This window comes from Physeter macrocephalus, chromosome 2 (genome assembly GCF_002837175.3).
Source record: "Physeter macrocephalus isolate SW-GA chromosome 2, ASM283717v5, whole genome shotgun sequence".
Classification (NCBI taxonomy): Eukaryota; Metazoa; Chordata; class Mammalia; order Artiodactyla; family Physeteridae; genus Physeter; species Physeter macrocephalus.
The window spans coordinates 137159020-137182000 of record NC_041215.1 but is presented as its reverse complement, the minus strand read 5'-3'; the positions used below and the strand labels follow the sequence as shown (position 1 = coordinate 137182000).

Sequence of the window (22981 nt, the reverse complement as noted above, 5' to 3'; positions counted from 1 at the left end):
GCCCAGCCGCTCCGCGGCATGTGGGATCCTCCCAGACCGGGGCGCGAACCCGGTTCCCCTGCATCGGCAGGCGGACGCGCAAACACTGCGCCACCAGGGAAGCCCAGGCATGTTCTTTTTTTTAAAGATTTTTTTTTTTTTTGATATGGACCATTTTTAAAGTCTTTGTTACAATGTTGCTTTTGTTTTATGTTTTAGTTTTTTGGCTGTGAGGCATGTGGGATCTTAGCTCCCCTACCAAGGATCGAACCCACACCCCCTGCATTGGAAGGTGAAGTCTAACTGCTGGACCGCCAGGGGAGTCCCAAGGCATGTTCTTAGGACTTGAAGTAGCTCATGTCCTACTGGTACATGGGGGAGAGGTGTCAGGGTGATGCAGAAGTCGAGCTGGGCCACCCTTGATTTTTCCTTTTTCACTGATGCTTCTTACCATCGAGGAACAGGGTCTGACTGTTAGGGATGCCCGCAGGCTGGGCGTGGTGGCCCCGGAGGGATGCCCTGGGTCTGGGTGCACCTCCTTCCGCCACCCCGGCCCCGCCTCTTGCTCGTTTTGGCGGAATGCTCCTTCTCAAAAATGTTATTGCGCGGTTTTCTCCATCTTCGTACGTTCTGTTCCCGAGTCCGTAACTCAGAAGCTTCGGTTCTTCCTTTTAACCTCTCTCATCAAACCGTTGCCACCTTTGATAAGGACTTTTTATGTATTAGGAATTTTACATGTCTTTTTTTTAAACTATGGTAACTTAAACATTAGAGTTAGTGTTGATTTTTGTAGTACCCTGGTTATTAAATTGCAGTTTTGAATAGTATGCTCCAACCTTATTTTTTTTCATAAGCCCAGGTATTTTTAGTATGCATGTTTTTGGAGTGTGAGGTTCTTCCAGAGCGTATATATTGTATTATAGCAGAAGCTTCTGTGTTCTGTTCAGTCTGCATCTGGGAAGAGAGCTGTCTCAGTCTGGCAGCCTCGCACTAGGTGAGAGCCTGCGGGACACTAGGCGTTTGGTTCGGGGCTGTGCATGTCAGCTGCAGATGGGGTGGCTCTGAGAAGTGTTTTAGCCACCATTGCAGTAGACAGAGGAGGGGATAGGAGCAGGGGACAGAGTCTTTGGGCAAAACTCAGATCTGGACCACAGCTATTCTTTTTTTTTTAGTATTTATGTATTTATTTGGCTGTGCCGGGTCTGAGTTGCGGCACACGGGATCTTCGTTGCGGTGTGTGACGTCTTTTAGTTGCGGCATGCGGGGTCTTCAGTTGAGGCCTGCGGAATCTTTAGTTGTGGCATGCAGAATCTTTTTTTAGTTGTGGCATGTGGGATCTAGTTCCCTGACCAGGGATCAAACCTGGGCCCCCTGCATGGGAGTGTAGTCTTAACCACTGGACCACCCGGGAAGTCCCTGGACCATAGCTATTCTTATTTGAGGATAAATAATCAAACGATCCCCACCATGGGGTCTCAAAAGGTATCCCAGAATGTGGGGGAAAGGGAGCTATCCTGAAAGGCAGAAGACAAACATACCTCTGAAAACAATTTATAGTCAGAATCAGAAAAAATAAATTTCAAAAGACTTTAACTAGGAAGACAAACAGAATAGAAGGTCATGAGGAGGGAATCAGCTGAGAGGAAAAGATAATGGAATGAGCTGTAAAGGGAAATGTTTGAAACAAAGAGCTTAAGGTTTAGTTAAAATCTGTGTGAAAAGCCATAGGAATAAAACGGATATCGTGGAAACTAGGAGCAGTGCTGTGGAGAACACACTGGTGAAGGCTCTTGGGATGCAGAGTAAACTGACAATGTGCCGGTGCTGAGAGAGGCCAGATACGATGGGGAGGTTTCAGCCAGACAGTGTGGGAAGCTATGGAGATGCCAAAACAAATGTAACAAAACAGTTATCAAAACGTGATTGAAGAGCATTTTCCTGAGCACAAAAAAGACCTGTGTGTATTGAAAGGTTCATGTTTGGAACAAAATAAAGGGAAAGAGACTGACCATACATCTTCTGACAACATTTCTGAATTTCAAGATTAAAGTAAAAAAAAAAATCCTGGCAGAATCCAGACAGAAGAAAGCCTCAGAACTCAGCCCCAAAGGTTCCCTGGAAAGGAAGTGCTGCTTTGCTGGGCCAGGGTTTTCTGTATCTGAGGGTGAGGCAGTGGCTAAGATTTTGAGGGAGAAATATTTGTGATCCAAGACTTTTATACCCAGCCAAGTTGTGATTTTTGTGTGAAGGATACAGAGCCATCCGAGACTTGCAAGGGTTTGCAAAATATGCCATCTGCATTGCTTTCAAGACAATGGTGTTTCTTTCTGGTCAAGAGATGAATAAAAATTCCATTTTTTCTAAAATTGTATAGAAATGTACTTGATTTCCCATGTTGTATGAACTTCTGCTGTACAGCAAAGTGACTCAGTTATACATATATGTATTCTTTTTCATATTCTTTTCCATTCTGGTTTATCGCAGAATATTGAATATAGTTCCCTGTGCTATACAGTAGGACCTTGTTGTTTATCCATTCTATATATAATAGTTTTCATCTGCTAATCCCAGCCTCCCACTCCATCCCTCCCCTCTCCCCTGCTTGGCAATGACTTGTTCTCTATGTCTGTGCATCTGTTTCTGTTTTGTAGATAAGTTCATTTGTGTCATAGTTTAGATTCCACATATAAATGATATCATATGATGTTTGTCTTTCTGACTCACTTCACTTAGTATGGTCATCTCTAGGTCCATCCGTGTTGCTGCAAATGGCATTATTTCATTCACCTTTTATGGCTACTATTCCATATATATATATATATATATATATATGCCACATCTTCTTTATCCATTTAAGAGATGAATAAATAAGTTACTGTGTTTCCTAAGGAAATAAACAGATATAGAATAGTAATCATAAAGATATTAATCACAGAATTATAGATAACGTATAATTGGGGTTTAATCCTTTACATGATGAATGGGTTAGGGTTCTTTGGTTATAAGCAATAGGGGGGAAAATTCCTTGGATAATTTAATCAAGAACAGTAATTTGTCACACTATTAAAGGAGCGGATGATAGGCCTCAGAGGACCCCTGAGCCAGGGTCAGTAGGAGGATTTTCACAATTACCATTTCCTCAGTTTATCTCTGTATTCCGATTGTAAAGTAAAACATGCTCATCACAGCAAAGTATTTAAAAGGTCATTGGTGATGCCATCCCCCAGAGGCAGACGCTTGGTGGTGGGAATTCGTGTCCTGGTTTCTTTGGGCTCCTCCTCTGTTAGGTGCCTGTGATCTGTGGAAGAGGGTGGTCTTGGGAAGAGGATTTGATGAGCTCGGCTTACATTACGTGCCACCCTCCCATCTGGGGACGGACCTGTGATTGGCAGGGCTCATCAGAGCCACCTGGAGTGGGGGAGGAGCAGGTCCTCCCAGGGAGGCGGCAGGCAGCTCCCGTCACAGACACAGAGGGACGCGGCCTTCAAAGCGCTGTCACCAGGAGTTGTTCATGACATTGGAAAATGCCTGACTGTCCTGTCAGCAAAGGGAATAGGGTGTCCAACGGTAGAGCTAGTAGCCAGTCTGGGCGAAAGGCGAAGAAGAGCAACGGCAAGGAAATGCATCAGCATATTACCAAGTGTTTGCCTCTGTGTCATGGCATCACGGATGACTTTTTAAATACTTCCTGTGATGAGCAGGTTTTACTTTTACGATCAGAAAATGGAAATAAATTGAGGAAATGGTTATTAGGAAGATGGGAACCTGGGAAACCATTTAGGGTAGAAGTGAGGGAAGCTGAATTTAAACTTAAACTCTAAGATTGCCGCTACGTAAAACAGGAATAGTTGGGGATATGGCGAAAATGAAAAAATGTGTGTGGGGGGAGTGGGTTTAAAGTGATTTCTTGTTTAAAATGTTTTCCGTCCTCAGGGTCGAGGTTGTGCCACAGATACGCCGTTACACGTATTTACATACATTTGCTAACAAAACGTCCAAGTAGTTTGTACAAGTTTGAAATGATGGTTCCATGTGAGTGTTCTAGCAAATCCATGGTAGAGACGGGGGTGGAGCGTGAATGATTGATTCCATGCTCCATGTGGTGGTCCAGGGGGGCCTTCACCTCCTAACCGAAGCCTCCCCTTTCTCTCCCCAGACAGGTCGTCTCCTGAGAGCCCGGGGAGACCCCTGCCCTCCTTTGGATTACTGGGCCCACTACGTGGTCGGCGAGACGGGGAGTTTCCGTGGCCGTGGACCAGCCGTGCGCGTCGCTGGATTTGTATGTGCCGGTGGGACTCTGGGGCTCTTTGGAGCTCTCGTTCATGTGGAAGGTTTGAGCCCTTTTGAATCCGTTAAAGGAGAAGCCGCTGCTCGCGATGAGCTCCCAAAGCCATCCAGGTGAGCGGGGCCCTGGGTCCTCTTGGCGGACGCGCTGCCCTCACAGCTGGTCCTGGGTCTCCCACTGGGTCCTCTCTCATGCCCGCCGTCGGTTTACGACGGCCCCGAGGGCACGGTAGACTGCCCTTCATCTCAGTGGCGGAAGGCTGAGGAGGGCCTCACGGAGACGTGGGGTCAGCCTTGGCCGGGACCTGCATGCCGACTTGAGCGGCACCCGTTTCTCTGGTGCTTCAGGGAGGTGACGGGTCCGGGTCCACTTGTGGTCTGGAGAGCTGCTTTCGTCTCCAGCTGCTCTGTTTCTGGGGGCCGTGGGGGTGGGGGGGCCTCTGGGCCGAGTCTGAGACGGAGCACGATTGGGGCCCGTCAGCGGTGGCCCAGGGGCATCGCTCCTGGTGCCCGAGGCTTTTTATTAGGCGCTGCACTAAGCATCTTATGCGCATTGACTCCTCGCTAGGCCCCTAAACGTCTCCCACCTGGTGGGAAGAAGTACTTGTCCCAGGTCACAGAGCTGGTAGGTGGCCAGATGGGGCCGGGAACCGCGTTTGTGTGGCTCTTAGCTTCAGAAGCGTGTTGCGGACACACGCGTCCGGGGCTCCTCCTCCCCCGCTGCAGAGTCACCGTGCTCGCTCCGACCAAGCTGGGAGCCCTGCCTCGTCCCGCCTCACCGTCCAGCGCAGCGTGGCCTTGGGCCACTTAGCTGTCAGTGGTCCTGAGTCTGCCTGGGCAGGTGCAGGGCGTCCTTGAGGCACCGCATCCGTCAGTGCGGCTGGGGGTCCGGCTCAGCAGAGAGGGGCGGGCCTTGGTGTGGTCTCTCCCTTGGGGATTGGCCCCCCGCACGTTCACACCCTTCTCCTTGGCCCAATCAGAGTTGTCTGAAGCTCCCGAGAGCAGGATTCCCGGTTATATTTAGATATGAAGGCTTTATTGATTTAAATCTTTCATGTATTGCTCGACACAAAGTGTCAAACAAAATTCAGCAGTCTGGATCGAAGTGGGTGGGGTAGACCGTGGACTCTCCCTCCCACTCAGAGTTGGGGACATGCCTTTCTCCTGTGTCTGAACAGGTAAGGTGTGTGTGTAAATGTTTTAATAGAGTGTAATCGTTCTACCTCTGGGGTTCTGTGTTTTATTTTTTCCATTTTAGTGCATTATGAGCATCTTTTGATGTCAGTATGTATATCAAACTGACTTATTTTTGGTAGCTTGAAGATGGATATTTATGTGGTTGCAGCGGTATTTATAACAGCCCCAAACTGGCATCAGACAATTCTTATACATATATTTTGAACATACGCTTCTATAAGTATCTCCACTGGATCAATTCCAAGAGGTAGAATTGCTGGGTTGGTGGGCATGTACATTTAAAACTTCTAAGTTTACTCTCAAATTGCTCTGGAAACTCTGCCTCAACTTTTTTTAATCATAGTTTATGAGCATAGATACTTTTCTTCATTGGCACCTGCACTAGGTGAATTCAGTCTATTTCATTCTTGTCAGCGTTCTCGGGAGAAATTATTGTTTGAATTTACATTCCTGTATAAATGGGAGTGCACTTTTTTTGCACGAGCTGCTATAGATATAATCAAATCTCGTACATGCCACCAGGCATTTGAAGAGAAAGAGTGCTCTTTTTTCCCTTCTTTCTTTCTTTCTTCTTTTTGTTGTTGTTTTTTTTTTTTGGTCTAAAGAAGTCTCTATGTATACATCAATACGGTATGTAAAGTTTTCTCATTCATAAGTATTACATACAGTTGACCCTCGAACAGCACGGGGGTCAGGGGTGCCGAGCCTGTCCGCAGTCGAAAATCCACGTGTAATTTATGGTCAGCTCCCTGCATCCACAGCTGGCTCCTCTGTGTCTGCAATTCCCTGTCCGGGAACTCAACCCATCACAGATGGCGTGGTACCGTGGTACTTACTATGAAAAAAATCCACCATAAGTGGTTCGCGTAGTTCAGTCTCGTGTTGTTCAAGTGTCAAATATATTTATACATAGGAGTATATGTATGTATGTTTTTCTCTATATGTTATTTTGTCTATACATATTAAGTTAATTGAGTTATTTAAATCAGTATGGCTTTATCTTTTTTTTAAAATTTTTTTGTGGTACGCGGGCCTCTCACTGCCGTGGCCTCTCCCGTTGCGGAGCACAGGCTCCGGACGTGCAGGCTCAGCGGCCATGGCTCACGGGCCCGGCCGCTCCGCGGCATGCGGGATCTTCCCGGACCGGGGCACGAACCCGTGTCCCCTGCATCGGCAGGCGGACTCTCAACCACTGCGCCACCAGGGAAGCCCAGGCTTTATCTTTTTTGTCTCCTCCATTTCTAGAGAAATGTGTGCTTTCCATTATGATTTTCGTTTGTAATATTCTTTTTACAAAAAGACCATTTTATGGACCGCTTTTGGCTTTATGTATTCCAGTGTGTTTTGCAGCGCTAAAAAACTAATGACTGTTATCTCTTAGTGGCCCTGGTCTCTTAACAAAATACAACGTATTTCCCTGTTCTCTTAACAAAATACAACATATTTCTCTTTGTTTCATGGTTCTTTGCCTCAAAGTTAATCAATCTCCTAAAAGTATTTCTGCCCTTGGTTTCTTCGGGCTGAGAAACGCTTCTCCGCCCACTTATCTTACCCTCACAAGCCTGGTCCCCGTGAACAGCAGAGATCTAGTTGGCTTTTGCTTTTTTCTCCTTCCCAGAGTCTTGCGTCTCACGTGGGGAGTTCACCCGTGGCAGTTGACTGCCATCGTGTCCTGCCTGGTGTGTGTGTGTGTGTGTGTGTGTGTGTGCGCGCGCGCGCGTGTGTGTGTGTGTCGTTCTTGACGCTGGAAACTCTGTCTCCCTCAGTGGGTGGAGCTGGCGAGGCAGGGCTGCCCTGTGGCCTGAGCCTCTTCCCTCCTCTTCCTTCTGCTGTAGGGAGTGGTGCGCTTGGGGGCCTGAAGCTCTCCTTCAGGGCCCCGCCCTCCTTCCCCGAGCAGCCCCTGGAGCTGCAGCGAGGGACCGCAAACAGTGCCTGCCACCACGAGGGCCGGCACGCTGGCCGGTTGGTCGCCCCCTGCCCCCGGCTGCCCTGCCGCTTCCCCCGGGCCGTTTTGGGCTGGCAGTGGGGCTGAGCTGTGGGTCTGCACACCCCCTCCTCCACAAGGCCGTTGCCAGCCTGGGGCGACGGTCTGCTCACCAGTGATGGTTTTCCCATCACTTGGATCCCCTGGGATGTACATTCTCTAGGAAATTCCTCCAGGTTTCTTGTCAGTTGACGCTACTGCTTTCCCACTGTCTAGCCTCGCCGCAAATCCCTCCATGTTTATATTTATCTTTTGTCATTTTCGTGGATTTGAGGGAGGAAGAGAACTAATGAATACTGACTTGTTCAGTTCGCTCTTCTGAACAGGCATTTCTCGCCGCTCTCTGTCTTGTCTTCAGCCCGAGCAGACGAGTCCTGTTTCAGTCTCTGCGTCCCTGGGACGTGCGGTGTCAGTGTCTCCCGGCCGCGCACCCTCCCTCCCCCTGCGGCACCTGGGTGCCTCCTTGTCCCGGTGGGCCGCTGCCCTGCCAGCTCCTGTGTGGCCCTCGGCGCCGCCGGGCTGGGGGAGGCCAGCCGCTGTGGGCCCCTCCTCTCACGCTTGCAGTGCCGGCTGGCTTCGGCCCGATGATAAAGTGACCTTTTCGTTTGATGTGTAGAATTTTTCTCTCCCCTGTTTGCCTTAAACACTCCCTCTGCTGTTGGGTGAGGTATGCATTATGATTTTATTGCCGTTCTTTCTGAACTTTGCCAGAGCCAGGCCCTGGTTCTCTGACGTAAAACTGTTAACTGTTGGGTTTTATTGCTCTGGATAACTATTTCTAATGATGCGAGCAGCCTGAGGAAAGGGCCTGGCTTGATTTAGTCTAGTAGAACTCTTCTTTGAGAGCAGGAAGAATAAAAAGAGCCTCTGAGATGTTGTGCTTCCTGTCTAGCCCAGCACTCCAAGCCTTTCCCTGCTGGGATGTGCTCGAGGGCTCGGGGGCTATTAGGACACAGCGCCTCGGCTATTAGGACACAGCGACTCGGCTTCGAAGCCGAGTCCCGGCCGGGCTGAGGGGCTGTAGACAGTCCGTGGGAGTGCTGGCGGGACAGGTACGGGCTCCTCCGTTCCTCCCTCTTCCTTTGTTTTTCTCAGATGAACACTGTGGAGTTCCTTGTGGTTGGACTGTGCTGGGATCTGGGGGCCTCGGCTGGCTTACAGGAGAACCAGACACTGTTGCTCGGCCAACTTTCTGCCACTCCCGCCCCACCCAGTGCAACTCACCTTCTTTGCAGTAACGTTTCTGCCTAGAGCAGGTCTGGAGGAGGGACTGTAAACCTTGGGGAGCCCCGTCCGGAGCCTCCTGGACCTGTGTGTGGGCTTCCAAACCACGCCCTCGACGGAGAGCTGGCTGCCCGTCATTCAAGTGCCCCATCCCTCCCTGTACCTTAGTAAGGGGCATGTATCACGTTAAAAACAGGGTAACTGTTTTGAGGGAAACTTGTATATTTCAGATCCGTGTTTTAATTTGGACCATACTCTGATTTCTTAGTAGCCTCTTCAATCTGAAAGGCCCCGTCCACACAAAAGCAGCTAAAAAGTCTGTGTCAGCAATAACTTGGTGATTAGTGAGTTTCCACATAGTGTGATTTCTTCAGGCCGTCGTACAGTTCTAATCCCGTAAGTCTCCCGGGAGAAGGCTCTTGGCCTCTGCTGGTCTGAGCCGGAGCCCTGGTCTTGCTTTGTTGGATCTCGAGTCTGTTTATTTCAACCAGTTTGGCCACCAAGGGTGTTATATTTTAATATAGAAATGATCTCAGAAAGACACATTTTTATATCATTTAAATTGTGCTTTGCAAGGATTCAGTGTTTCAGGAATACTGCGAAGTTTTAAGGGGAGAAGTGAATTTTAAGGACTTGCAATTGACACGAAGAAGACATTGATTCTGAGCTCCTGGGGGTGGGTCGTGGACCCTGTGCGAGGCCCTGGACCACAAGAGGAGAGCTGGGGAGCCGGGAGTGGCCTTGGACAAGGCCAGGGGAGGCCCTGGCCTGGGCTTTCGGGAGGCGGGGTGTGGAGCCAGCAGGTGCGGCCGGCAGAGTCCTGGGAGCTTAGGCCAGGAGATGGAGGCTGTGATCACGCCCATCGGAAGACGGGGAGCAGCTGGAGAAGAGCTTGTTCATGACATTTCTGGGAGGCATGGAGAGTCCCCAGCGGCTGGCGGGCCCGGGGTTCTGCGCGGGGAGAGCCAGGCTGAGCCCCGGGGACCCAGGGAGAGGAGCCGGGTTCCCAAAGTCGTGCCGAATGCAGGTGTCTTGGGGGATCGGCGGGGAGCCTCATTGTTCAGACGGACCCTGGGGTGGGAGGTACTCGCGGGCCCCTGGTACCGCCCGCTTCTGCTTTCTCAAGGGCAGGTTCGGAAACACCCCGTGCGTTTCCTGTCTGTGAGCGTCCCCCGGGCTCCTCAGGGCGCCCGGCGCTGCAGTTGCAGCCCTCGAGTTGTCTTGGCCCCGGATCCTCCACGCCGTCATTATCTGGGTCTTAATCAGTCAAGGTTTGTTCTGGAAATCATGGAGACATAACGACTTCTTTTTCAACCTCCTTTAAAAAAAAAAATCCTCAAATTGTGTTTTGTCTTCTAAAAATCACGAATACTCAGTCGTTATGAAGAGCTCAGAAAATTCACTGTCAATGGAGCATTGATGGTTTGTTTTGGCAATTCTCTGAAAATTCTTATACGGTTTGTGGAACATTTGCATTTATGTCCTTTTTTTCAAAGCCACCATTGTAGAAATGCAAATTTCTGAATTCTGAGTTGCTGAATGTTAGATGATTAACGATATTGAAATTTAAGAATGAACTCCCGGTATGTATTTGACATAGAAAGCCCTGTACCAGGATCATTAGAAACCACGGAGCGCAGCTTGTCGGTGGAACAGAAAGGCCGTGATTGAGGCGCCCAGCGGTGGGGACAGGTGGAAGGTGGACAGGTGGGTGCTGGGCAGCCACCCCCAGACGCTGGGCTGTGAAGGGCCGGGGCTGCTCTGTTTAAAAAACCGTAGATGTTTAAAGCTTATAATAGTAACGAATCAACGCTGGTTACTCTCTAACTGCAAGTCGAACTCTGCTGTGCTTTTAGGGGCCCAGAATGAATAGCGACTTGGTTCTGAATTGTGCTTTATGGGTTATTTCATTGATTTTGCATGACGGCCCTGGGAAGTGAGCTAGAACACTGTTTCTCGTGTTCTGTCCATGAGGAAACCAGTCTTGACTGCCATCCAGTGCCCCGCCTAAGGCCACGTATCTACTCGGAGGCCATCCTGGAGCTGGAATCAGTCGTCTTCCCTTGAGGGATGTGTGCCCCTCTGCTGGGCAGACGCTGGCCGCGCCGGACCAGTTAGGAGTCCATCCTGCTGACTGGCGTGGGGTCCCCGGGCCAGGCCAGACGGAGGCGCCGGCCCCCTTGGTACGGTGTGGTTCATGTGGAGAGGGGATGGGCCGGGGGGCAGGGGTCCCTCAGAAGGGGTGTGTGAGGTCAGGACGTGTGAGCTAAGTGGGGAGCAGGGCAGGAGCTCGCCGGCCCCGGGGAGCACAGAGGCTGAGATGCCCCGGAGGGGCCCGGAGGCGAGAGCTGGGCTGGCAGAGGTGGGAGACGGGAGTGGAGAGGTGTGCGTCGGGGATGGGGTCCTGAGCAGGAGGGGCAGCTGTACCCAGGTCCACGCGGGCCCATCCCCTCTCGGTTCCGAGACCCTGCTGGCACGGAGAAGGGGTATGGATGGGCCTCGCATCCGGGCGCGTGCTCTCTGCCCTCCTGGGACGTGTGCTTTGTGTTCCCCTGGTTTGAACGTGCGTGGCTTGGCCGTGGCTGAACTTCTTGGCGTTTGCATTGCTCACAGCACGTCACTCGTGTATTTCTGAACTTCTTTGAGCCTCTCTTTGTCAGTCCTGAGAGCTGACTGGGCGGCTGGCAGACCAGGTTAATTTGGGAGATTTTGGTTGAAACGTCTCATGTTACTTCCACCTAAGAGCCTTTTATTTGCTTATTTCGTGAGACCAAGATAAAAAATGGACACTTTTGGGAAAATTATAACGATCAAGAAAATAATCAAATGAGGCAAATGACTGTACACTTTTTAGAATCACATCTGGCCTTGTGTTTTTACATGGGTTTGCTTTTCCCCGCTTAGTAAGGTGCTGGGAATATTGGCCCGCGAGAGGGAGTGCTAAGCAGCGTATGATGGAGCGAGACCTGATTGTGGGATTTTCATGTTTGCGCCTCCCTTCCCCCTGCTTCCCACAAGACAAGCGGAAATAGGAGGGATGAACTGGGCCAGAGCCTGGTCTCCGGGCGCGCTCGGCCCAGGCGGGCAGGGAGATGGCCACTCCCTGGAGGCTGCGTCGGGTTCCGGGTTCTGACCCTGTGTTCGGGTCATAAGCTGGGGTGGCCAGCAGTGGCCTCGTCCTGTTGGACTTCAGGCTCTGTGTCCCCCCAGCCCTTCTCCTCCTCCTTCTCGGCCCGGGGTTCCCGCTCTGCTGCTGCCTGAGTGCAGTGATCCCGACTCGGAACTGGAACCATCCAGGCTGCAGCGCAGCTTCAGAGCTTTGGGGATTTTAAGATGAACAGCAATGTTCGACGTTGTAACCGTTTTTCTAACTTCTACTAATACTGTATACTTTTCTAAAGTAGTGGGGAGGCTTATTTAAAAGTGATATTTAAAAAAAAATAGAATGCATGCATATCTTACATATGCTTATTTTTACTCCTTTTGCCATGGCGCTCGTAAAGCGTCTGTTAAGATTGGTGTAAGCATCTTGATGGTAATTATTGAGTGGCCACTGACTGGGGGATGTGTTGTCTGCTCATAACTGTGTTCTTCCAGGGCTCACACGTGCTCTCTGATTCTGTATTCTTGTTTGTTACGAGATTGTCTTCAGGCCTTTCACTGAGGGAGCTGTTGTGACCAATGGCAATTTATTTATTTATTTATTATCATTTTAAATTTTATTATTTATTTATTTATTTATTTATTTATTTATTTATTATTTATGGCTGCGTTGGGTCTCCGTGGCTGTGCGCGGGCTTCCTCTAGTTGTGGCGAGCGGTGGCTTCTCTTGTTGCGGTGCGCGGGCTTCTCATTGCGGCGGCTTCTCGTTGCAGAGCATGGGCTCTAGGTGCGCGGGCTTCAGTAGTTGCAGCACGCGGGCTCGGTAGTTGTGGCTCGCGGGCTCTAGAGCGCAGGCTCAGTAGTTGTGGCGCACGGGCTTAGTTGCTCCACGGCACGTGGGATCTTCCTGGACCAGGGCTGGAACCAGTGGCCCCTGCGTTGGCAGGCGGATTCTCAACCACTGTGCCACCAGGGAAGCCCCATGCAATTTATTTTTTTAAACTTTTAAACTCTGAGGCCATTTTGTAGAAAATTGCTCCTTACAATGTAATTGTTCAAGGTGCGGAAGCCAAGAGAATGCCTCACGTTTTAAGAGCTAAAGGTTCTGTCAATATTTTGATTTGTTTGCGTTCATAGCCAAGTTTATTCCTTTTTAAGTGCAGTCTATGAATTTTCCTAGGCAGTCCTTTGTAGAAATTGGACTTTTGTTACAACTGTGTCTCTCATCGACTTGTTGATTCAGTAGGATTTGTGTGATGCTGTTGGAGTTCTGAGAGAATTCCGTGGAATCTGTTCTTAACACCGGTTTTCTAGACGTTGTACGAAGCGCCCTTTCTAACCCGTCGCGTCTGTTACACTGAGTGTGTTTAGTGGCAGCTCCTCCGTATTGAACGGTGTGATTCAGAATTCCCGGCGCTCCTCATTTTCACGTTCATGGGGATTTAATCCAAATCAGGGTCTGATTGACTGCTCCTTACAGCTCCGCCTCCCCACCAGGGTGTGACACAGAGAATGCAGACCTGCTTGCTGTTCTTTTGTGCCCAAACAGCCGCTCATCCCAGTACCGCAGTCTTTGCCCAAACACCTGCAGCCTCCACGTGGCTCTTCATCCAGACCAGTCACGCCTGGGCCCGGGGAGCTGACGGCTTTGTTTATTTCAGTCTCACTGAAAGGATCAGGGGACGGGAGGAAGACGGGGTCATTGATCTCTTTCTTTGGTGCCAGTACACAGAAAGGGTTTTTAGAAACTTCGAGAAGTTGCTGGGCAGGCATGGAGAGCAGAGGTTTTCACTGGGAAGTTTTAGCAGAAGCTGGAGATGAGGACCTTTGTGTTTTGTGGTGCCGGAGCCTCTGTTCCTGTCGCAGTCGAGTCACTGACGGTGATGTGGTGGCGGGGGAACAGGAGGCCAGCATCGCATCGGAGGTATTGATGATGGGTGACCATGGACACCCGTCAGCTGTCGATGAGCCCCGTTTCTCGAGTGACAGGGTCGAAGTCGTGGCTGCTGAAGAGGGGACCAGGTTGGCAGTGGCCTTCCTCTCCGGTAGGCTCCTTGCTGTGGGTCTAACGCCCTGGAGTGGAGGCGGTGGGCGCGGAGTGGCTGCAGCCTGGCGGATTTGCACGTGGCTGTCCTCATCAGTGGGGTCTCTGTCGTGGGGAACACTGCTTCTTCGCAGGTGGTGCTTCAACGTAGGAAGGTGGTTCTTTTCTAAATATGGGCTTGGGTGTCAGTGCCCTTGAAGACTTTTTGGGAGGCGGTGTCTGTCTCCAGTTCGTCAGCTCCCGTGGGAAGGTCAGGAGCCAAGGCCACTGCTGGCTGGAGGGACACAGGGCAAATCTGCACTCCGCGTGCACAGGGGAACTGGCCTGGAAGCGCTGAGACCCCACCGCGGGTTTTCTGTCCCAAGGAGCCCAGCCTTTAGGAAACACACCAGCTGGCATCTGAGCGGCCGGCTAGGGGCTCCGTTCGGCCGTCCCCACGGGGGCCTTGGGCCTCTGAGAACAGTCCAGCTGTCTGTCTGCTTTTCTGGGATTTGGTTCCCTTTTGTTATTCCTCCATCATCCGTAGCCTTTTGTAGAACGTTCTTTCTCCTGGTGGCGTGGAAAGGCAGGGCTGGCCACGCTAGCAGGTGAGTGGCATAGGTCGGCCTCTCGGGGCCTCACAGGGCACAGCCGGCTTTCACGGGAGGGCCGGGAGGGGTCCTGGAGGTCGGGAAGCAGCAGTGCCTGGCAGGTGACGAGCTGCTATGGGGGGCTGGGAGACCCCAGGCCCTGGACGTGCTGCAGAGGGGGACCCGGGGCGTGGTTCCCACTCTTGTCTGTTCCGTGTTCAGGCTTCCAGTCCCTTCCTGTCCCATCTCAGTACCTCATGCTCGACTGGCCAGCGCCTCTGTCCAGGGTGAAGCTCACGTGGCCAGGTGGCCCTGGCCTGAACGGAGACCTGACTCGTTGGGTTCTCAGCTGGGCTTTCTTTGAGCTCCCCGCGGGGCCAGAGGACTTGGTGCCCGAGAACCACGGGCTGGGGTGTTTCTTCATGTTTGTAGGTGCTCTGATTTCTTTTGACGTCACGTGGCTCCCGTTATGGGTGGATGTGGTGACCGATTGGCGTGGATTCGGCCTCAACAATTGTAGTTCCAAAGGAGATGCTGTTTTTAATGACTTTCCCAGGAGATTCTGGGGGACCCTGGGTCGTGTGTGTGATCCTACGGGATGAGTCTGCTCTGGATGAGCCATATGGTTTCCAACATCAATATTATCTGTGAGCAAAAAAAGCAATTTGGGTCTTTCTCAAGTTGCTTAAGTTGTCCGAGAGAACATTATACTAGCATTTCTCAACAATTTCCAGTTCTGAAACGGTTGGGCTGCACCGGGGGTGGGCAGGGGGGAGGCTGGCTTAGCCACTGGGCAGAGGCAGCTGTGTGTCCACAGTACGTTCTTGCTGGAAAGAAAACTCTACCACTAGGGAGCTGAAACTCAACTCCTGGTAGACCCTGGGCGGGGGCAAGAGCTGCTAGGCTTGCCCCACATGACCTGAGAATCCTGCTCCAGAATCTTGCATCAGTGGCTTTGCATGCTCTTCGTGGTGAGTCTCCCTTTTGCTTTGGATGCTTCTGGAATCTTCTGGATGGACTGGGCTCAGAATCTCACTGAATGCAGTGGTCTCTGTCACTTCTAAACTATAGTCATCAAAATCCAGGGAAATCCCATGACAGCTGCGACAGATTTAGGAAACTGCCGGAAAAAATATGAATTTTTCTCATATCTTATAGAGTGATATTTCATTTTTAAATATCACTTCTGGTTTTGCATTTCAAAATTCAAAATTCCAACCGACTTTCAACTTCGAATGCGACCTTGTTATCGCGCAGCACACGGGTTAGAAAGTTCATGCTGTTTGATGTCTACAGCGGTCCTGGGCGGGGCTGGGCAGCTGAGGGTCAGCCTGGAGAACCACAGATCCCAGGTGCTCTGCAGGGTGGGAATGAAGGGGAGTGGAGCCGGGGCTGCTCGGGTGAGAGGAAGGGTGATGGGCCAAGCAGAGGAAGGTGAGGGAGAGGAAGCCCCCAGGCCTCTGGGACACACCAGCTCTGGGTTGCAAGGGAGGCGCCCTGGGAGGTCACAGAGCGGTTTGCTTGGGGAGCAAGGTAAGACGTGTGTGGCTGGGGGCGTGGCCCACCCAGCAGAGAGCTGAGACCTCACCCGCTCCTCCTCCTCGCCACCTGGCTCTTCTTTGTGAGTGGCCCGGGCAGCTGGCCGTGGGTGGGCTGGAGACGCAGCTTCCCCAGGGCCATGGGTGCTGTGGAGGCGTGCCCTTCTGCAGCCCTCCTTGGACGTACGGGCCAGAGTCACGCAGAGCCATCTCCGGTTCTTCCTCTCCAAGCCTGGCCCCTGGGATGAGACATCTGAGCGGCTCCCTCCCCTCTGTCGTTTTCCGTTCCCCCTGCAGAGATAGCAGGGTACGAAAACAAGCCAGCACTCCTCGTTCTCCTTGTGATTTGTCACCCATCCCGAGCCTGGGCTGGGTCCAAGCTGCTCTTGTATCCCTCTGGGGCCGGGTCTGCAGCCCCGAGCTGAAGCGCTTGTCCTGCCGGGCTCGTGCTGTTCCTGGAAAGCTGGGGCCGTGGGGTGCGTCCTGTCTCCTCTGTGGCCGTCTGTTTGGGAGCAGAAGTTGGCTCCGGGTGGACGGCGGATGTGCTGCTCATTCATCCTCGTTCTGGGAAGCAGGTGGGGACTCCCGGGAAAGGACGAGCCAGGAGACGGCAGGCCCGGCACAGGCCCTCTGACTCGGTTGCTAATCACCAAATGTGTAGTTAAGATGGAAGCGTCGGCTTTTTCTTTGTCTGCCAAACTTAGGCCTCACTTTGTTTACTCTGATGAGTCCTGATTTCTTCCCTTTAGAAGAGAGGTAACCAGCTTCCAGTGGAGTTTTCCGTTGATGGGGCTTCTGTGGGTGAGACAGCACGGGGAGGCGGGGGTGGGGGGCGCGTGGGGAACCAGCTGAGTTGTGCTGGTGTCGGTTCAGGCACGGCGGACGCTGTCGGCCTTCCCAGACCTGGAGTGTCTATCGTGCCGCCGAGGCCAGTGGAGGCCCCAAGTGCACCTGATGGCAGTGTCTTCGGAGAACTGCTGTTTGCCCCACTCCCTCGGGGCTCTTTGTGTGACAGCTCGCTGTTCAGTACAACTGGTGCAGTGGAATGAGGGTGTCTTCGCTCTAGGCTGCGAATTTCAAATAAATTTGTGTATGCAGAATGGCGCTTTACCCGTGTGATCTTCCTGCCCTGTAAACCCAGTCTCAGCATGAGAAAGACATCCATTTCCAGCAGAGGTGTACCTTCTGATATACCTGCCCAGCCCCGTGGGACTGCCAGGGCCATCGAAAACAAGGGACATCTGAGAAGTTGTCACTGCACGGGGGAGCCTGAGGAGACTTGAGGACTAAGCGCAGCGTGGGGTCCTGGGTGGGACCCTGGGGTGGAGAAAAGACATCAGGGGAGACAAGGGGATCTGAAGGAAATGGTGACCTTAGTTAACAGCCCTGTATCAGTGTGAAGAATGGAATAATGCCATGGGCAGCAACAGGGATGGACCTGGAGATGGTCACACTGAGCGAAGTCAGTCAGACAGAGGAAGGCAAACTTCCTATGACGTCACTTATATGTGGAATCGAAAAAAGTGATGCCAACGAACTTATTTGTAAAACAGAAATAGCCTCACAGACAACAATCTTATGGTTACCAGAGGGGGAAGGAGGGGGCAGGGATAAATTAGGAGTTTGGGAGTAACAGATGCACCCTGCTCTATATAAAACAGAGAACCAACAGGGACCTACTGTACAGCACAGGGAACTCTATTCAGTATCTTGTAATAACCTATAAGGGAAAACAATCTGAAAAAGAATAGATATGTATACGTGTGTAACTGCATCACTTTGCTGTACACCTGAGACACTGTAAGCCAACTATACTTCAGTGAAGGGTATATGTATACATCAGTATAAGATGTACCATAGTGGTGTCAGATGTTACTAACAGCAGAAGCTGAGTGCAGTGGTTGTTGGTGGAGTACATAGGAACTCTGTACCGTCTACTCAATTTGTAATAAAGTCTATTGATAAACTTTGAACTAAAAAAAATAAATTTGTAGATATTCTCTCTTGCTCACTCTTTATTTATGAATGATAGTATACTGTAGATACTTAGGCACCCAGCTTTTAATTTTTTTCCTTTGGGGATTATTCTAAATGAGTACAAACCAGTTTCCTATTCTTCATGGTTGTACGTGGACGTGATATCATTCACTTAACAAGTCACTCTTGGTGGAACCTGGCTTTGTTTCCAGCCTTCCCACTGTTGCTGCCCTAAACAGTGTTGCCTTGAGGGTTCCCATTCCTAAGTGAACTTGACTGGAGTGTGACAGGCATCTTTTTCCAGATGCACAAGCCATCAGTGCTTGGCTTGAATTATGACAAGAGGAAGACACCTGTGACTGCTACACAGAGCGAGAAGAGGAGAACCCCGGCAGCCCAGCAGCCTTTACGTGGCCCCTCTCGGTCACCACAGCCCCTCCCCTGCCCCCCGGGAATCTGCTTTCCAGCTTCTAACACCTTGGATTAGTTTTTCCTGGTTTTGAACTTTATATTAATGCAGCCACAGAACATTTACTCTTTCTGTCTGGCTTCTTTCTCTCAACAATACGTTTGTGAGATTTACTGAGGTCACGTGACCCAGGGTTGTTTGTTCATTTACGTGGGTGTGTAATATTTCCTTGTATGAACAGATCGCAATTTATCTATTCAATTGTTGATGACACCTGGGTGGTTTCAGGCTGGGGTTTTTACATATAATGCTACTGTTACATTCTCGTGTGTCTGCTGGGCCACATTTCTTTTGATAAGGTATGTGTGGGCCAAACAGATTCTCAGATTTCTCCTACCAGTTTACGCTCTGAGAGACCCACTGGCTGCACCCTGGCTGGTGCTTGGAACTCTCATTACTTTTTGTTCTGGCCACTGTGACTTATCTCGTATTTCCCCTATTACCGAAGATGCTGAGCATCTTGTCGTATATGTATCAAACGGCTAGATATCCTTTCTGGTGAAGTGCCTGTTTAAGTCTTTTGCTCATTGGATTGTCTTTATTTTTTCTACTGATTGGTAGGAGTTATTTTTATAGGCGAGAGATGAGTCCTTTGTTGGTTATTTCCTTGGATGTTTTATCTAAGCCTGTGGGTTGCCTCTTCACTTTCTTAATGATGCTCTTTCATGAACAGATGTTCTTAATTTTAACACAGTCCGACTACTGGTCATTTTATTTATGCCTGCTTGAATGCCATGGAGATAGCCTACTATCTTCTAGAAGCTTCATTGTTTTACCAGGTGGATCTATGGTCTACCTGGAATTGATGTTTTAAAAAATAACGATGTGTGGTAATAACTGAGGGTTAATTTTCCCATTTGGATATTCAGTTGGCTCAACAATTCGTTAAACAGCTCTATCCTTTCTCCACTGCTCTGTGATGCTACCTTGTCCTCAGTCATGAACATACATCTGGGTCTGTTCCTGGACTTAATCTGTGTGCCAGTGAACATGGTCGTAACTAACGGAGCTTTATAATTAGTTATAACAGCTGGTAATGTGCGTCCTCCAGCCTTTTTTTGATCATTTCAAAGACTGTCTTGGTTTTTCTTGGCCCACTGCATTTCCATATGAATTTTAAAATCAGCTTTTCAATTTCAGCAGAATAACTACTGGGATCTCGATTGGGACTGCATTGATTTGCATATAAAATCAGTTTATTTGAATCTTCCAGTCCATGAATATGATATTGCTTTCTATTTGTTTGGGTCTTCTTTCATTTCTTCTGTAACATTTTTTGTAGTTTTCAGTGTAGAGTTCTTTCATTTCTTTTGTTAGATTTACTTCTAGGCATTTTTTTGGTATGCGTTTTAAAATTCTGTTTGTTTGTTTGTTTGTATTTAGAAATACAATTAATTTTTGTGGCGCCACTTTGTCTGTAGACAGCTTTTAGACTTGGCTTATTACTATACTAGTTTGTAGATTCTTTGGGATTTTTATGTATACTGTCTGTGGATAGTAGACATTTTATTTTTGTTGCTAATTTTTAAAATTTTTATGTGTTTTTCTTGCTTTATTGCATTGTCTAGGACCTTCAGTCAAATGTTAAACGGAATTGGTGATTGTGAACATCTATGTCTTATTGGAATATCAAGGGAAAATTTGTCAGTATTTCATCGTTATGTATGAAACTTGCTATAGGTTTCCTATAATAGTCTTTATCAGACTAACGCAGTTCTCTTCTGTTCCTAGTTTGCTGCATTCTCTCACGAGTAAGTGTTAAAATATTAGGCTGCACCATATGGTGTGCAGATATTTGATCTTTTTCAGTCTACAAAAATGGCACTTTCATTTGGTTCAACTTAATATACTTTGTTCTGCATCTATTAATCAAGTGATTTTTCCCCTATGTTTGATTAATGTGATGAATTTTCTTGAATGCTTTTTGAATGTTAACCAGCCATACATTTCTTAGTAAATCCAACTTGGTTATAATATATTATTCTTCTTTTATACTACTGCATTCATTTTGCTTATATTTGGCTTAACTTTCTTCATCTAAATTCATGAGTGAGATTGGCCTGTGGTTTTCTTTTCTTGAAATGTCTTTGTTAGGTTTTAATATGAAGGTTATACTGGCCTCTTAAAATGGAATGAGATTATCCTCTTTTTTATTCCTAGAGTTGGCAAAGTTTTTCTTTAAAGAGTCAGATGGTAAATATTTTAGGTTTTGTGGAACACATATGGTCTCTGTTGCCCATTTTTCTTCTCTTTTTTTTTAAACAATCATTTAAAAATGTAAAAACCAGTCTAAGTTAGCAAATTGTACAAAATGAGGCCACAGATTGATTTGGGCCATTGTTTGCTGACCCCTGTTGGATTCTCTTGAAGAGTTTATATAAGGTTGATGTCGTTAATTTCTTTTTTAAATATTTGGAAGAACTCACTGGCAAGCCTACACTGGCGTTTTCTTTGTAGGAAGATTTGTAAATTACACCGCCAACTGACGTAGGACTATTCAAATTTTCTATTTTTTCTCGTGTGAGTTTTGATGTGTTTAGTTATTCTCAGAATATTTTTCATTCCATCTAAAATTTCAAATGTATCGATACAGTTTTTAAAATGCTGTCTTGTTATCTTTTACTGTTTGTAGGATTTGTACTGACATCTTTTTCATTCATATTGTTTATTTGTTCTTTCTCTTTTTCCCCGCTGGACTTGCTAGGATAGTGGTATTAATATTTTTAAACAACCATATTTGATTTTCTTGATTCTACTGGATTTTTAAAAACTCAATTTCTGATCTTATTGCTGTTATTTCCTTTTTTTCTCTGGGCTTACTTTGCTGTTGCTTTTAGCTAATTGAGGTAAATATTTAGGTTATTGAATTATTTTTTCAGATTTTCTTCTTTTGTAATACATGCACTTAAGATTATGATTTTCACCTATGTGTGGCTTTGCTGGGTTGCACAGGTATTTAAATGTCATTTTTCATTATAATTCAGTTTAGAGTAATATCTGATTTCTTCTTTGACCCATGGGTTATTTTATTTCTTTATTTCAGCCTTTTGTGAATTTCTTAGTATTTTGCTTTTGTTGTTGACTTCTACTTTAATTTCACTATGGTCACAGAATTTACTGTATATAATTTCAATTTTTGATAATTCTTTGAGTTTTGCTTTATCATTGTATGGTCAATTTTATAAATATTTTATATATTTGAAGAGGATATGTCAGTTAAGATTGTCAGTTCTGTATATGTCAAGTCAAATTTATTAATCATGATGCTCAGATCTTCTGTTACTTTACTGATTTTATTGTCTGCTTTTTCTACCAGTTACCGAGAATATTTTAAAATCCCTTTTTGTAATTGTAGATTGGTATTATTTCTCCTTTTAGTTGTCAGTTTTTGCTTTTGTGTATTTTGAAGCTATTTTAAGCCCATGCAGATGTAGAACTTTATACTTTCTTGTTGGAATAACCACCATTTTATTATTATGAAGTGTCTGATTTCAGTTTCCCTGAGGGCCGGTCTTCTCCTTGTACTTACTCCTAGTACGTAAGGATCCCAGCTGGGAGCCCCGGGTGTCTATGTGAACCATCCCCCTTGGCAGGCTCTGAACCCATTTCACTTCCCAGGGTTGGCTTCTCACCCTCCTGGTGGAAGCTTGTATGTCAGCAAAATGCCTCTTGGGGAAAATGGGCTCAAAATATGCCCTCCTCTCTCTTTTCTTCTCTCTCTTGTTTTGGCCCGTCAAGTCCTGGCTGCCTTGGTAGCCCTCTGACTCCAAAGCCTTCATAGTACCTACATGTGTTTTTTATGTTAGCCAGTCTGCGGCAGGGTTGGCCCAACATGAGCTAGTTTGCTGTAGCCAAAGTGGAAGATGAGGTTTACTTATCGGTGCCACATAATGTGTGTAAGGTTTCCCAGGTGACTGTCCAGGTTTGCACTGACCTTTACATTTCAGTGAAATAACTGCTGGGCATATTTTAAAGTGGACTGAAACATACCTGCAGCCTCGAGCTGCTCTTGTAGCACTTTTCCTCGGATATTTTATGAGGTGATTGATGTCGCACCTTACAAATGTCAAGTGCCCCTATCTGAATGCAGCGCACTCGGTGAGCGCCTTCCTGCCAGTCTGCCTTCTCCTCCTCCTCCCCTTTGTTTTCACCAAGCTGTTTTCCCTCCAGTGTGAATGAAAAATTCATTCTAGATTTAGCTTGAGAAATATTTTGTAGGACATTGCTTTTCACGCCATTAATGTCATGACTATACCAGCAGTGGTTTCCCCGCTCGGCAGAGTAGAGCTCAGATGCAGCACCGGGTTTCTCTCGGCCTCCTTTTCATCATGTGTCAAGCGGGGGGTGGGGGGGCGGTATTAAATGATATTTTAGTTCCTTCCGCCTCTGAGATTCCATGATTCCCACATTCACGTGGCAGCCAAGGCTGGAAAGGTTGGAAGTAAGCCACAGGTCAGCAAACAACTGCCTGGGAATTTTTATATGTAGGGGTAGGGGTGTAAGACAGCGTCTCTTCTTTAATGGCTTTTTGGGGTCGGGGGAGGCTGTGGGTGGAATCTGCTTTTCCACATGAAAATTTACCTTTTCTGTTTTGTAACCCATTCTTTTAATATA

The 22981-nt window shown here is 48.3% G+C and overlaps 1 protein-coding gene across 3 annotated transcripts in view; it reads left to right on the top strand.

Annotated features, from left to right (window-relative positions):
• Positions 1-3994: 3994 nt before the first annotated feature.
• HDAC4 (histone deacetylase 4) overlaps positions 3995-22981 on the top strand; it is a 259275-nt gene continuing 240288 nt past the window's right edge. For 2 of the 3 annotated variants that reach the window (XM_055090994.1, XM_028483300.2), the window contains exon 1: positions 4261-4377. In XM_055090994.1, the coding sequence (XP_054946969.1) occupies positions 4356-4377 (22 nt within the window). In that variant the 5' untranslated portion in view covers positions 4261-4355. Of the gene's footprint in view, positions 4378-22981 lie in introns of all 3 variants that reach the window. The other variant, XM_055090951.1, reaches the window with a different exon arrangement.